The sequence below is a fragment of the Staurois parvus genome, unplaced genomic scaffold, assembly GCF_062004578.1.
Source record: "Staurois parvus isolate SC_StPar_1 unplaced genomic scaffold, SC_StPar_1.0 ptg000090l, whole genome shotgun sequence".
In the NCBI taxonomy this organism is placed as follows: Eukaryota; Metazoa; Chordata; class Amphibia; order Anura; family Ranidae; genus Staurois; species Staurois parvus.
In genome coordinates this window covers 9,660,336-9,677,019 of record NW_028317886.1, presented here as the reverse complement: position 1 = coordinate 9,677,019, position 16,684 = coordinate 9,660,336, and the positions used below count along the sequence as shown (strand labels likewise).

Sequence of the window (16,684 nt, the reverse complement as noted above, 5' to 3'; positions counted from 1 at the left end):
GGGATTGAGTGTGTCACTATTTATGTTTAGTATTTATTTAGCGCTACATTTTGTAATTATGAGTCACTTCACTTATTGGGTATAAGGTTAGTGTCAGCAGCTTTAGGGTTAGGGCTCTATTTTAAGCGCAGGAGGATCATCTTTTATTTTATTTTGTGACTGAAGTTTTTAACCACTTCCCGTCCGGCCCATGTACATAAACGGCCAGACAGGAGCAGGTGGCCATTTATAAATGGTCTCCACATTCACTGCCTGTGCACGCTCCCTAGGAGTGCACAGCACCGCGATCCGGTGACTGCTCTGTCCGGAGGGATTGCTGTACAGGACCTCTGTGTGAGGTCCTGATCATGTGATCACTGATTGACCAATCGGTGATCACATGAATAGTAGTAAGCAAGATGTCACTTCCTGACATTGTTTACTACTTGTCAAATCGGTGAATGATCACAGAGGTCACATTGTACAAGGCTATTCAGAACAGCCTTGTACCATGTGACAAGCTGTGACCAATCACAGCTCTCACAGTATTTCTCAATGGTTGCAAGAATCCATAAAGGCTGTAAAAGCAATCAGTGTAAAAAAAAAAAAAAAAGCTTCATCACTTCCCACTATGGTGACACTGTACTGCTAGGGTAGCAGTATGTAAAAAAAACCCAAAACAAATAAGAATATAAAAATGTGAAAAAAAAATCTGAAAAATTATAATTTTTGGTTATAAACTAATTTTGGGTTATTTATTTTTTTTACTAAAGATAGCTGAATACATTTTGGCCAAGATTTATGAAGAAAGATTATTTATTTTATAAGAAAAACACTTTTTTTTTTCAAAATGTTTGGACTTTTTCATTTATATAGCAAAAAATAAAAATTCCAGTGGTGAATAAATACCACCAGGATAAAGTCTGTCTAAAAAAAATACTAAAAAATTCATATGGGTACAGTGTTGCATGACCGTGCAATTGTCATTCAAAGTGTGATAGCACTGGAAGCTGAAAATTGGCCTGGACAGGAAGGGGGTGAAAGTGTCCGGACTTGAAGTGGTTAAAGTAAGGGCAGGAAAATGCTGATGGGCAATGCTAAAAACATTCATCCATATGCTTTAACAGTTGCATTAAAAGTCACATGTTGGTCAAATGTGGAGCAAGCCAATACAGTATAATCAGTGTCATAGATGTTATCTATATCAGAGGATACAGAAAAGGAGTAAGTAGGTAAAAGAACCCACAAGCATCTCCTCTCACTTGGGATCCATGTATTAGGGCCCTGTTGTGATAACTCCACCATTATTTGTCAGCAAGTGAACTGCAAAATTACTATAGTTAAAATACTGGTATAAAACCATAGGCAGTCAATGATTACATTAACACATTGAGCGAGATTGCTTTGGTAGCCATGCTCTATTAGTCGTAATCAATCTCAAGTAATGTCTAATTATTAAACTCTGTGTAAACTTCATCTCAAATAAGATTCAACATGTTTAATGTGATTTCCAAAACAATTTTCATTTGTTTTAAATTTACAGCTTCCATTGAAATAATACCTGGTTATTCTGTCATGATGGTTTATTCTGTCATGATGAAGCGCTTTACATATATATTGTATGTTCACATCAGTCCCTGCTTTCAAGAAGCTTACACTCTAAGGTTCCTAACTCACATTTATACATGCACATACTAGGGCCAATTTACACAGGAGCCAGTTTACCTACCAGCATGTCTCTGGAGTGTCGGAGGAAACCAGAGTACTTGGTTATTCAGGCCTACCTGTTACAGAGTGACAGCATTCTGTCCCTATATCCCAGCTGCTCTATTTTTTCCTAAGGGGCCTGGAAAGCATTGTGCCTGTGATCAGAGGTGCAATGCCAGACTCCAGCAAGCAAGCCTGCAGCTTTGAGCCCATACCCCATATGGGCTAACTGCTTACAAGCTGCAGGGCTTTGTGAATGAAGTGTAAAGCAGCTTATCAGTGACCCCGCAGTCCATGCAGAAGTGCAAGCCATTAGCCGCAAAGGTTAATGGTACTTGTAGTATAAGCCATTCACAGGAAACTGAATGAATGACGCGGCTGTACGGGCAGAGCCCCACACGTCTTCATTATTTTCAAATAGTGACAGCGGGCTTTGGAGAAGATTCCCGTTTACTATCACTGGGAAGGGAGGGAGAGGGAAAGAGGCTGCAGCTGCTGGAACATGTTATACTGTATGTTCTACCCTAAATATGGATGGAACATGTAACATGTTCTAAAAAGTGAATTTATCCTTTAAAAGTGCTAACTATTGCAGCTTTCTGGATTGGCCAGTACTCTGCATAGCTTTGGTGGCTGTACCTGGACCCCGCTGAGACGAAGATTCGGGGCCAGCCTGTAATGTGGCGTATTGACACGGGGCTCTGTTAATAGCCCTCTCCAGGCTCCAGATCTACAGTGTGTAGCTAACTGCAGAACATTTTGCAGGTCCAGGAACATTGCATCCTTCTGGAGTAAGTCTGTCCCTAAAGACTCCTGTGGGATGCAGACTGTCTGGTGTGCACTAGATACCCTATGGTGGCCTTCCCTGCCAGTGTCCAATCTCCTGAAAGCAGCTGCTCAACCTTATGTCTCTGAATATCCTCATTTGTCCCCTAATAAGCTCTAAGAAAATGCATACATTTGTACTTTCCTACTATATACAATTTGTCATATTACTAAATGCTTTTATGTTTACTGTAGCTTATAAAATTGGGAACTTTTTGCAGGCTCAGTTTCATATTTTGCATCTGAATCCATTACATGGCTAGGCCAAATTATTGTCAGATAAACATCAAAATGTGAAGCTTTCACAAATTGGCTCTTGTCATAATTATAAAAGAAGGTTATGATGACATACACAGCTGTATAGACATAACCATGTATAAACCCTTTCCTTCCCTTATTATGTGGACGTGGGAAACCTTTGTGAAATTCATTTTTTCTTTAAAATACTTTTCCACATAGCAGATATTTAAACTATTCTTTTAAATACTGGTAATATGCTTGAATGAAAAATGTTTTTTTCTTAGCACTCATTGTTGCAACTATTTATTGTATATGACTGACAGGAGCAGTAAATCTTTTATTTGCCTTTGAAGTATTTGCTAAGAAAGTTTGCTTGTTAAGGATATCAGGTCTATCAGGTTTGATGTCCTGTATTATGTCTAGTAACATGTTCTTGAATTAATTTTGATTTAACAAATTTATCTAACATCAAAGTCATTAGTTTCTTTATCCCTATAGAAAGATTATTTAAAAATTTGAATATTGTTTTTTTTTTTCCTTGCATGTGTTGCAGAAACAAGGTGTTTAACTGACCTCTGTCGCATCTTTCTTTAATACTTCAGATCTCTTTCTCCTACCACATTGTTGTAGTAGCTTGTTTTGTTTGAGATTGGATCATTAACTGAGCATTCACATTCCTATTGAAAGAAAGACTGTCATATCCATTTTACTGGGGCTATGACATGAAGGGTAGCTGCACCACCCACAACTGCCTTCCCTTTACCACTGCTGCTTATTATACTGAACACAGCCGCACACAGACTTTTCTGGTCACAAAACCATACCAATTTTCAACTTGTGACCTAGGAGCTCTTTGAAGTGGTGATTCTTTGCATTTATGTATAAAACTGCACAAACACAACTTTACCACTTTTCTTTTACATTTATTTGACATTTCACGTTAAACCTTAGGCCTCATGCACATGATAATATTAGGAGAGAATAATTCAACTTAAAAATGCTAATGTTGGTGTAAAACTACAAGCATTTTGGCCAATGCCAGAAACCAGGAAGCAACTCAAGAACTGTTAAAAAAATATAAAAAAAAATACTTTCCTATCTATTTACTAATGCTAATAGCATAAGGATAAAAATTGTTAATGTTGATTGAGAGAGTTTAGTTAGACTTTAACATTTTGCAGGTTCATTTTGTAGAGAAAGGGCAATACATGACCGTAAGCTGCCTTGTAAATAGCATAGATTGGGGGTTGGTAACCCATTGATAACAATCTACATGTCAAGCACGGGCAGGTGACAGGTAGATCGCGTACAGATTGCTGACCCTGTGTTTTCCCTCACTGCTGCAGAGCGGCTCACTCAGCCAACCTTAGGCTTCAGAGACAGCCCCCCCACAGCCACACGTATCTAAGGGGTGGGGGCTGCAAGGCAGGAAAAGCCTTAGAAATAGCTCAGGCAGGTTTGGGCACTTGTCCAAGCACCCCAAGCTCTTCCACTGAGTGTAGCATGCGCTTCCACACTGCCGCTCCCCCCAATCCATTCAAGGCACTTACAGGTGATATCATATGAGAGCAGGGACGGCGGGGATCAGCGCCAGAACATGGAGCTCTGCCATGGCAGCTTCCCTGTGCCACTCTGTATGAGGAAAGAACTTCTGTGCCTTCCTGACCCCCTAGTACTATGCCCTCTCAACCTCCCTGCACCATTCCTCTTGACCTCCCTGTACCATGTCCTCCTGACTGCCCCAGTACCATACCCTCCTGGCCTTCCTGTACTCTGCCCTCCTGATCCTCCAGTACCAGGCCCTCCTGACCCCCCTGCACTGTACCTTCCTGACCCCCCTGAAATCTTCCCTCCTGATCCCCCAGTATGGTGCCCTTCTGACCCCCCAGCCTTGTGTCCCCCTGACCCTCTGTACTGTACCCTCATGACCCCCCTGCACCATGCCTTTCTGACCCCTCAATATTCTACCCTCCTAACCTCCCTGCTTCATGCTCTCCTGACCCCCCGGTACCCTACCCTTTTGACATCCCTTCCTGTTATGCCATCCATTGTATACAATTATGTTGTTAGCTGTGACTGGTCAAAGCAGTCACATGATACAGATAGGGCCAATCACAGCCCATCTGTATCATGTGATGAGCTTTGCCCAATCACAGCTAATCACAACAAAAGACTGAATGAATCGGTTTCATTCAGTAACAATGATTGCAAATATCAATTTAAATACATTGGTATTAGCAATCATATGTTAAATTTTTTTATTTTACATACTGTCACCAGTCAGTGTCTCTGATCACCACCACATGAGTTGTATAATAACGCTGTACTGGACTGGTGAAAGTATACAACAACAAAAAAAATAGTGATTTTTTTTTTTGTTTGTTTTTTTTTTGCTTTTTATTATTTCTACATTTTCAAAAAAATTTTAACAAAAAATTGCAATCTCCAAAAAATTTACCATACCTCTTACTAAATACCTTGAACTGTCTATTTTCCAAAAATGGGTTATTCGGGGGGTATTTCTTGAGGCGTTTTTGGGCCTCAAGAAATGAGATGGGCTGTCAGTACATCAGGATTGATCAATTGTCAGATATATATACCTTGGTTTATGGAATTTCCTACAGACTAAATAATATACACTAATTTGGGGTATTTTCCCTAAGAAATGTAGCAAAATACATTTTGACCTACATTTATGAAGAAATTATTTATTTGCAAATTTTTATAACAGAAACGAAAAAAAATGCGTTTTTTTTCAAGTTTCAAGTTTTTTTTGTTTTATTTAGCAAGCAATAAAAAACTCAGTGGTGATTAAACACCATCAAAAGAAAGCTCTATTTGTGTAAAAAAAAAGATAAAAATTTAATGGGTACAGTGTTGCATGACCGCGCAATTGTCATTCAAAGTGCAACAGCGCTGAAAGCTGAAAATTGACCTGGACAGGAAGGGGGTATAAGTGCCTAGTATTGAAGTGATTAAACAAAAACAGTTTTTTGGCACGATCAGTCATATTTTCAATATCAATGCTGAGATTTCACGATTTCTGCCAGGGTATGCAAACTTTTGAGCACAACTGTATAGCATATTTATAAATGTGTATTATGACTGTAAATGTGTGCAATTATTTCCAGCCTTATTTCAGATGGGAGGGACAGCTTGTGTACGCTGAAGTATATGTTGTAAATCTAGAAATATGGGAGGTGTCTCTATAATATATAAGGTGTGTCTATCCCTTCCTGAAAATTGACATTGTTACATCTTACTGGAAGCTATTGTTGCAGAAAGTCCAGAGCTGAAAAACAAAATGAGGCCATATCATGTTCTTTTCATGTTTGCTTTGTTGCTTCTTTGGGTAGAAGTGAAATGTGTGACTCCAAAAAGCAAAATGAGTAAGTAAAATAACAAAATACTTTTTATATTATGAAACTGGGATGGGTATAAGATGTAACATTTATGTTTGCAAGGTTTTTTTTTTTGTTTTTGTTTTTTTAATTTTGCCATCTGCATAAATGTTGCCTCTATTTATATGAATGGCAATGAATATTCAAATTTTCTTTTAGAATTTAAATAATATTAATCTTACACACATTATTTATAAATGTAGACATTATGTGCAAAATAAGCTTCTATTTCTAGCTCTGTAATATTAGAATTGTTGTTTTTATGGCATAGATATATGAAGCAGCCTAATGTGATATTTATACATCCATAAATAAGTGTAAAAAAACAACTGAGTTAACAATAAAGTTACCATACTAAAACTTCAATGATAAAACAATGTTGACATATGAAAAGAGTTGAAACATCTGCTGTTAGTAGGAACCCTTGACCTTTAATTTTGTTGCTTTTCAGAAAAAGTCATAGTTTACAATTTCAAAACAGATGGCAGAGGCATAATAACAGCATTGATAATTTTACATGTACAGTTGTGTCCAAAATTATTCAACCCCCACTGAAATTGAGTGTTTTGGCCAGTTTGACATTGCTTTTGATCATTCAGTCATCTTGCTTACATTTACATTAAAGAGGCACTTGTAGGTCAGACAAATATAACATAACAGTTATAATGAAATAACCACAAATGTCTTTTCTGTGCTCACAGCATTATCAGTTTTATTCAACCCCCAAGTGACATTCAATCTTAGTACTTAGTACAGCATCCTTTTACAGTTATAACAGCTTTTAAACGTGAAGCATAGCTTGACACAAGTGTCTTGCAGCGATCTACGGGTATCTTCGCCCATTCTTCATGGACAAAGGCCTCCAGTTCAGTCACATTCTTAGGCTTGCGCACTGCAACTGCTTTCTTTAAGTCCCACCAGAGGTTCTCAATCGGATTTAAGTCTGGTGACTGCGATGGCCACTCCAAAATGTTCCAGCCTTTCCTCTGCAACCATGCTCTAGTGGACTTGGAGGTATGCTTGGGATCATTGTCCTGTTGAAAGGTCCAACGTCTCCCAAGCCTCAGGTGTGTGACGGACTGCATCACGTTTCCATCCAATATCTCCTGGTACTGAAGAGAATTCATGGTACCTTGCACACGCTGAAGCTTCCCTGTACCTGCAGAAGCAAAACAGCCCCAAAGCATGATTGACCCTCCACCATGCTTCACAGTAGGCAAGGTGTTCTTTTCATCATAGGCCTTGTTCTTCCTCCTCCAAACATAGCGTTGATCCATGGGCCCAAACAGTTCTAATTTTGTTTCATCAGTCCACAGAACACTATCCCACAACTTTTGTGGTTTGTCCACATGGCTTTTGGCATACTGCAGTCGACTCTTCTTATTCTTTGGAGACAGCAAGGGGGTACGCCTGGGAGTTCTGGCACGGAGGCCTTCATTACGCAGTGTGCGTCTTATTGTCTGGGCTGAAACTTCTGTACCCACATCTGACAAATCTTTTCTCAGTTCCTCAGCAGTCACACGGGGACTTCTCTCCACTCTACGCTTCAGGTAGCGCACAGCAGTCGAAGTCAGCATCTTCTTTCTGCCACGACCAGGTAGCGTTTCAACAGTGCCCTTTGCCTTGAATTTGCGAATGATGCTTCCTAAGGTGTCTCTTGGTATGTTTAACATCTTTGCAATCTTCTTATAGCCATTGCCCTTCCTGTGAAGAGAAATCACCTCTTCTCTTGTCTTCCTGGACCATTCTCTTGCCTTCACCATGTTTGTAACCACACCAGTAAATGTCTAGAAGGAGCTGAGTATCACAGTCATTTTAAAGCTGCCTAATTGGTGCTTATTATGCTTGATTGCTGCTCGGTGACATCCACAGGTGTTTTCAATACCTGATGGAAAGCACCTGTATGAACCTCTGTTCTTCAGAGTGGTAGTCTTTAAGGGGTTGAATAATTGTGGCAATGAAGAAACCACATAAGAACCATTTACTACTGTATTACATAAACAATTGATGTCATTTTAGTTGCATTTGGGTAGTTACAACGTCCTTGTAGGATTTGATTCTGAATACAATTCCAAATGTACACTATAGTCCCTAAACCCCTTTACAGCATTGGGGGTTGAATAATTTTGGACACAACTGTATATGTTTGATTTATGCATCCAGCAATATACAGTAGCAGAGAGGTTATGCATCCCTTCATTTCTAAGAATAGCTTTACTAAACAAGAGCTTGGTGGAAGTAATGTAGAGTGAGTTATCATCTGGGCCTTTGTGACACTGGAAGTCTTTTTCAGAATTATTATTAGTTTAAAAGGATTGCATCAGTGTGTTGTTGAATTTATACACATTATGAAGAGGCATAAATTCAATTACTGTGAGAGAAATATCCATCTTTATACAGTGGTAGAAAAGTAGGTAGAAAAGTGACACGGAACAAATAGATTAAAAAAAAGTCACACTGACAGCTATTTTTTTGTGTGTAAATAGTCATGCACACAATGCAGGTTTTTTTTTGTCCGCAGTCAAATCGGTATTAATCCCAAAAGCAAAAATTTAATATATTGCAGATTACCAAACCTTGCATGTTGTGGCTGTATTAGTTTTTTTTTTGTGGCTTTTTTCCTCTGTGTTTACCTGGTGGTCTGGCCAGTAACATACCTCCTGTATTAGAGTGCCCCCACTCTAGATGAAGGAGCACAGGGGCACCTTTGGAAAGCAGCAATGTTAATATGGGGAGAGGGGAGTGTTAGATGTAGTAGAAGATTAGATATAAAGTGTAACCAAACTCCAGGCATACCACAGCTACATACAGTAAGCAGTTACAGCAACAGTTTTTGTTTTCTTTGGAATAAAGATTTAGCATAAATAAAAGCTAATTATTGTAAGCACAAGGTGAGTGGTAAATTGTTTGTCTCAACTCTTCAACTGATACATTTGCATGAGCGCTTGTTCTGCTGAAAAACTACAGACTTACGCAGGCCATATATGGTTTGAATTCCGAACAATTTTTTGTCCGAAAACGTTGTTTGTTCTGTAATCCGATGGTACCACCAATGATTTAGAAAATCGGTCGTTTTTCACAAATTTTCCAGCATGCCAGATAAACGTAATGGGGAGGAACCACGAAAATCGGCCGATGCCATTGCCCCACTAACAGAGCGAAAATCGGCGGATTATTCTTAGGTCCGATATTCATACGAAAATCATTCAGAATTCGAACCATGTATGGCCTGCATTACTAGATGGATCACCAGATGAAAATAAATGAAAACTGCTAAATAAAACAAAAAAGAACACTAACACAGCCACCACATTTAAGAATTGGTAAACTATAATATAATAAATGTTTGTTTTTGGGTTTATTATCACATTACGTTAAACAGGTCAGTTACCATGAACCAATATTTCAGTTACTGTTAGAAGTTTTGGGCAGTGGCAAACTTTCTGTGCTCTAGTTTCTTCTGGTACATTCATCTTAGTGTAAAATACAACACATGAAATATCTAAAAGCAAGAGTGAGATTGCATCATCATGACTGGGACAGTTGAGCAGATGTGGGAACAAAAAGGAAGAGATATCACTGTCTTCAAAACAACTTCTAAAAGAAAAGAAGTAAGTCAACCACCAGAAATGTACCCAAATACACGTTTTAAACCAGATATGTGCTAGTCTGAGAACAGAATAGACCAATAGCTTTAAAGTAAACCTGTGCTTTATCCATGTAGTAACTCACATCTTAGAATTTAAAAACAGGCTCATGGGAAAGAATGTGAGACGTCTGTAGCCAGATGTTGTTGTGTGTCTGATCCAGAGAGGAGATCGATTGAGTCCGTCAGCAGGTGGTGCTGTGCATGTGCAACATGGATGGTAAGCCTGGTGGAATCTCCAAGGTGTCTGCCAGCAGATGATGCTGTGCATATGCAGCATAGATGGAGGAGCCTGCAGAGTCTCCAAGATGTCCGTGATCAGCACATGTGGTGTCTGATGTCATCAAAATGCGACGCGTTTATGAGCATGTGCAGGACAAGATGAGTCCAGGCGTGCTCTTTCATCAGCAGGCCTGATGAAAGAGCACACCTAGACTAATCTCGCCCTGCACATGGTAACAAGAAGGGGCGTGGCTAACGTTTCTGGGCCACCCAGCTACTTTGTCAAAGCCTTTGACAAAGGAGCAGTGTCCCTTTAAATAGTAGTGGGCAGATAGACAAAGCACTTCGGAACACCAGCTGGTATTCTGCTGTGTTCCCAAAGCCATGAGATGCCAAGTCTCAACAGCCAGAAGTGATGTCAGTGCTGGGAACAGGAAGGGGCGTGGCTAATGTGTTTCTGAGTCACCCAGCTCCTTTGTCAAAGCCTTTAACAAAGGAGCAGTGTCTCTTTAATTAGTAGTGGGCAGATAGACAAAGCACTTCGGAACACCAGCCAATATTCCCTTACTAAACCTGCAGCTGACTAGCACTAGAGGGGGTTAAACAGCACACAGTCTCTAAGATCCTTAGGGATGTCTGTGCTCACAGGAGGCCACCCCTCAGTCAGTGTAGCAGAACCTGGATCTCAGCAATTCAGGCCCTCAGGTAACCCCCCTGCAGCTTATGGCAGCAGCTACCTAGGAGAGCAACGTGCCCTCTACCAGGCTTGGGCAATCTTATCCAGGAAAGGCCGAGAGCCCTGTGTGCTCACTGAATATATACAGTTACCCAACATGCCTTAGAGCCCCTCTCTCTGGGATGAGCTGAGGCTGTATCAATATTTATGCTGTCATCTGCATAGCTCCACACCTATCATCCAGAAATTTCTCCAGTCTCTTGGATACAGAGGAAGGTAGGCAGACTAGCAGCACCTGAGCACACAGAGCAGACCTCACTAAATGATCACAGCTCACTCAATACACCCACTCTGCCTACAGAGTGACAAATTAATTTTGCTATCATAAACATGCCTAATCCTATATGTCTAATCCTAGCACCTACCTAGGAGGGTGCTACATCTAACATGGGCCCATAAAACAGCAAAACAAAAATTACAATACTCAAAAGTGTCCATAGCAACACTTTAAAATCCTTTACAGCTCATCAGTTTAGAGGTAACCATACATAATGGCCCTATAATTATTCCTTTCACTCTGTCATAAATGGTGATACCCTGTATGTGCTAACCAATTGCTGTTTACCTGTAAACATCCTAAGTACATAACATTCATGGAGGGCAGAAGTCCTTTGAAAATGTTTGTTGTTTTTTTTTTCATTTTATTTCATTTTATTTTTTGTTTTTAAAATAAATCCTCCTCAAGCTTTGCTAGCTTAAAAGGTACATGGCTGTTGCTCTGCTTGTGTGACAGATGCAAAGTCAGTGAGGGAGCTCGGCTGCATCAAGGATGGAGTGTTCTATGAAGCCTCCTTACACCTTCACATGTGATGTTTGCCCCAAATTCATATACATGTTTCCAACAAATACATGAATTCCTCCCCCTCACTGACATTTGTCAAGTGAAGGTATGGCAGAATTCTAAAGTGTCATAGACACTCTTTGTGAATTCCTCTTTATGCTGTGTATTATGTAAAATTACTTCAATCCATACAATACATCTATTTACTATTTATGAAAGGATACGTTTAACAATGTGCACTACTTTTACAATATAGTTAATGTAAAATGAACCATGATGATTATTATGAGCAATGCCATGAAATAAGAGTCATTCATTCCATGGGGAATCTATCATTAACATTAGCACTTAGAAATGCAGTAATTGAATTAAAAAACATGTTATGGCCAAGGCTGTCAGTGTCCAGTCCGATCATTTCCTTCTTGAGTAATCACCTTTTGTTCCTGGCATAGTGTGTCAGTGTCCTTAAATCCATGTATCCTTTAGCTATGGACTGGAAATTGAAAAACAGGTCGCCAAGACCTTAAAGTGGTACTAAACACACACTGTTTAATTTACATTATTCCTTCTCTTTTTGTATGCTGATGATGGCACTGTAATTATTTTAATTAAAAAAAAAAAAAATCCAAGTACCTTTTTTCCTAATCGATATACAACTGTCACATGACCCAGCTCTTTCCCAGCCTGTCTGCAGGGAAACAGTGGCAGGACGAGCTTCTAGTCTTCTTCTGCTGGTCACATGTTCAAATTAAAGAACCAGCCTTTGGAATACAGAGTAAAAATAAATAATTAATATAAATATGCTATTTTAAATTGTCATATATATATTTATTTGAAATCAAATCTTTGGGGTTTTTTTGGCAATAATATGGTATGTGCAAACTTCTGCCAGTCACAGGCTAGGTCACGTCACTCCAGTCTGTGTCTTAGAATAACAGGGAAGTGAAGCCTCCATCAATCAAGATATAATTTTCCACCCCATAGTGTTTAGCTTGTTAGTGGCCATAGAGGTAGAGGGAGGGAGTGGGCTGCCATTTACCACTGTGTATACGCCCACATGCATGGCTCTATAGTCACATGGGCTGCTCAGATGTAATAGGGAGGAGATGCTCAGAGTAGAAATACACTAGCTGACAACACTGCTTTGCAAAATCCCCAACTGCAGTGGGGACATGGACAGAAGGGGGGATAGAGAATAACAGAAGCTACCATGTTTTTTGCAGAATACAGAAAACAAATCCCATAGTGACTGAGTATGAACAGCATGTAATACAGCATTTATAGATTTTAATGTTGTGGGTTTAATGACAATTTAAAAAACCAAGTACTACAACATTCATCAATAGCAATTTTTGTATTTGGACTACAAGTACAATTTTCAGGACTCTGTTGGACGGTTAGTCCAGTATCACTGAACTTTGCAGTACTCACCGTTTTGTTATATACAGCTGAACTGTTTCTATAACTTCTATCCTGTTTCAGCTAATTACTTAGAAACAGAACAGCATGAATCTTTTATAGATTTCTAGATTACTTCTGACTTTTTTACAACACTGTGGTATAGTTTCACGTGTGACAAGATTTGTTTTAAATGTTTTCTACAAACCATTAAACTCACAAGTTAACACAATATTACTATGAATCGTAGGAAGCAAACACACGGCTTCATAAAATAATAAATTGTACAAAGTTATTATTCCTGTCTTGCCTCTGCTGGTAGAAATGTGATATAGTCTCCTGTACACCGAGTGCTCATTCATAACAATTGTTAAAATTCTCAGAGATTGAGTTTTGTTTTCTTTATTTTTATCTACAGACAAACAAGGCTTGTGTCCAAATGTAGCTGTATTAGGAAATGTTACATGTCCCTGTGATAAGAATTGTTCCAATGACAGTGACTGCTCAGGGCAATTGAGATGCTGTGATACAGGATGTGGACTCCAATGTGTCTATGGAGGTATAATCCCAGTCACCTACTGTTTCTCCCTGTTAGCAATTATGTGTGTCTCATTTAATGTTTTGTGTACGCTTGTAACAAGTAATACAAGACGGTTCACTGTGCTGATTAATCGTAACAATAAATATTTGTACCTCTACAAGAGCCAACATGCTCAAAGGGATATTAATGAACTGAAAGGAGGGTTGATTTTATTGTCTCCTTCTTTCACATATAATAAATAACAAGTAGATTAGTAGATCAGTACATTAAAAGCGGTAAACTTAGTAATAATATGTGATCCAGCTCTTATGAATCATGCCTTTTAGGCTAAGCGAATGATAGAAGAGAGCCCTGTGTTGGTAAACAACATAGGGTTCTCTACAGACAGCAGCGATTGTGCCAATTTTTTTCTCCCTGCAAAGCATTAGAAGGCCACATTATAAAATGAAATGATCAGGTTTAGAACATGCCTCATTAGTAGTGTTATTGACTTAAAACATAAATATCACCCTCATCATGCATAGTTTGTCAGAAAGCAAGAAATTAATACAATAGTGTGTAGTACAGAAAATACAAGTGCATGAAATGTTTCTAGTGAATCGATCATACAATTGTATGGAAGAGGCTTGAAACAACAAGTATGGGGATGGGTATGCTGTATACAAGGGAAGTAGAGCATGGATTGTCAGATTGTGGAGGAGGAGGCAATACTGGATCAATAGTTAAATCGAATATTTTAGGATTATGAGCTTTCCTAAAAGGTACTTTTAAAGGATGCACTTGAAGATGTCAAAGGTTGGAGAAGACCAAAAAAAATGTAAAAAATCAAATTTTGTCATAAGTTTAAACCAAAATGTATTCTGCTACATGTCTTTGCTAAAAAAAATATCTCAATACATGTAAATTAATTGGTTTACGTGAAAGGTATAGCATCTACAAATGGTGATATATATATATACTGGAATTGTAAAGAAATTTTTTTTTATACTAGTAATGGCGGTGGACAGACGTATAGCAGGACTGCGGCGGGCATTCTGACACTGGGGGGGAACTGACTAACTGCCACTGACATCCCCAGTGACACTAATACAGTGATCAGTGCAAAACAAAAAGCACTGACACTGTACTAATGACACTGGGCAAGAAGGAGTTAACATCTGGGGCGATCAAAGGGTTAACTGTGTGCTGTTTTACTATGTGTGCTGTTTGTGATTTACTGTGTAAGCATGCTGCTTTGTATTGCTCTGCTATGCAGACTGAAGCTTGCAGCATGTAAGGGTTTTAGATGTTGTCTTGCTATATTTTGATACATTTACAGTAAATTATATGTAAAGCCAACATTTTTTTTTGTTAAAGTAGGGAATTTTTTTTTCTCATTGTGTCCTGACAGGGACATTTCTTCACATTATGTCCCAGAGACACAATAAGTAAAACGTGATATCTAAAAAAAAAAAAACATGCAGAAAGCCCCTCTTAGATAGCTCATGCCAGTACAGGCATTTTTATCAGAAAACTTTCCCATATCTACTGGTTTTGTTACAGCTCTAATTTTTGGATTTCTTGTCACTTTTTGTATCACAGACAATAACAAAAAATCCCTAACACGTAATTTTACTGTTAAGGCAACTAAGAAATGAATTCCATGTAAGAAACATTTTTGGATAAATTCTGTGAAATATTAAACTTGAATATACTTTGTTTAGTAAGAAGAGGCTTCTGTCCACTAAATGATCTGCCAAATAAAGAAGATGAAAAAGAATATCCAAAATGTTTTAGTGACTTTGATTGCTTTAAACCTGCTAAGTGCTGTGATCGAGGCTCAACAAAAGATTGTCTGCCTGCATCAAGAGGTTAGTATGACATTTAGAGTTGACTCTTTTAATGAAGTGGCTTTCTTCTTGATTTTTTTACATTAATTAAATGCCCTATATAATGTTTACCACAATACAGTTACTTAAACATTAAGTTCCAAGAGATGCAACAACCTAGCAGCCAATCACAAATTACAATTCATAATAATAACTACTAAATGAATACAAACTGAAATCTGATTAATTCTAACAGCAGAGTTACTGCATAGGAAACTCTTTGCATTGTATAAACCTGGGTTGTAGTTACCAATAGTCATGATGCCCATGTTTGAAATAGTCAGTCCAAGAGGAGTGACTATTTCATAACTTTGTTTTTAAATTTCCCTTCCTTGCACTTGTAAGAAAAAGCAACTAGTTCCCTCAAAATTCAAATGAATGACTAACTGGCTAGCAATCTCATGGAGGACCCACTACGCACCAAGAGACCTCAGTGTCTTTAGACTATTTGTCTTAATGTGTGGTTTAAAGATCCAAAGGTAAAAAAAACCTGCTCCCCCATCTATTATGCCATGGAAGCGGATAATTAATGCTAATTTACCACTTTATAAGGATACTTATATGCACAGAGGATGCCTCAAAAAATATGATAGAGTATGGTCCAAATGGCTGGACCTCCACTGCCTCTGACATGCCATAACCTAATATTAATATTGTATTTTCATGCTATCTCTGTATTTTCTACTGATCCTTGGGACATGGTATTGGTTATAATGTGCACTAGTATGGGACACAATTTACCATGTGGGCTTCTCAGAGTTTCTTTTAATGCAGCCTTGTTGTAATTTTTGGATGTGTGATTGATCTTCTCCATCCCTGCGATGGTAGGACACATGTGAACCTATGTTTTATGTTCTTATGCATATGTTCTTTATGTCTTAAAAAGTTAATAAAAAGATATTTAAAAAAAAAAAGATCCAAATGTAACATTAAAATATGAAAATAGAGGGAGCGTTAAAATTGAATTTAGTTTTTCTTTCACAAAGGTTTTGTTAGATTTTATCTGTTTTCAAAAAAACATATAAAGGAATAAATGGTAACAATAGATGTATACAAAAGAATGATGTTTTGGAGTGTAATTCAGTTTTTCATCTATGCATGCTGTACTGCATAAGTCCGCCCGCTCCTTTCTTATCTCCAATCTGGGGATCCTATATTATACCTGCTGGTGTGATGCAGGAACACCCTTCTTGTTTTCACACACTGAAAACCTGGTCCAAGAATTACCGGATGTGTCTTACAGCCTGCAACCCAATTCGAACTTGCCTTGGACATTTCACTGTGATTGCCATTAAATGAATGTAAAACAAAGTAAATTACACAGGGCAGGCTTTAGGAAG

General features: G+C 38.5%; 1 protein-coding gene across 2 annotated transcripts in view; it reads left to right on the top strand.

The window, feature by feature from the left end:
* LOC149468246 (whey acidic protein-like) overlaps nucleotides 1–16,684 on the top strand; it is a 43,460-nt gene that overhangs the window by 12,253 nt on the left and 14,523 nt on the right. The window contains exons 1-3 of one of the 2 annotated variants that reach the window (XM_089670401.1): nucleotides 6,009–6,140; nucleotides 13,354–13,494; nucleotides 15,180–15,326. In XM_089670401.1, the coding sequence (XP_089526527.1) occupies nucleotides 6,056–6,140; nucleotides 13,354–13,494; nucleotides 15,180–15,326 (373 nt within the window). In that variant the 5' untranslated portion in view covers nucleotides 6,009–6,055. Of the gene's footprint in view, nucleotides 1–6,008; nucleotides 6,141–13,353; nucleotides 13,495–15,179; nucleotides 15,327–16,684 lie in introns of those variants that run through there. The other variant, XM_089670402.1, reaches the window with a different exon arrangement.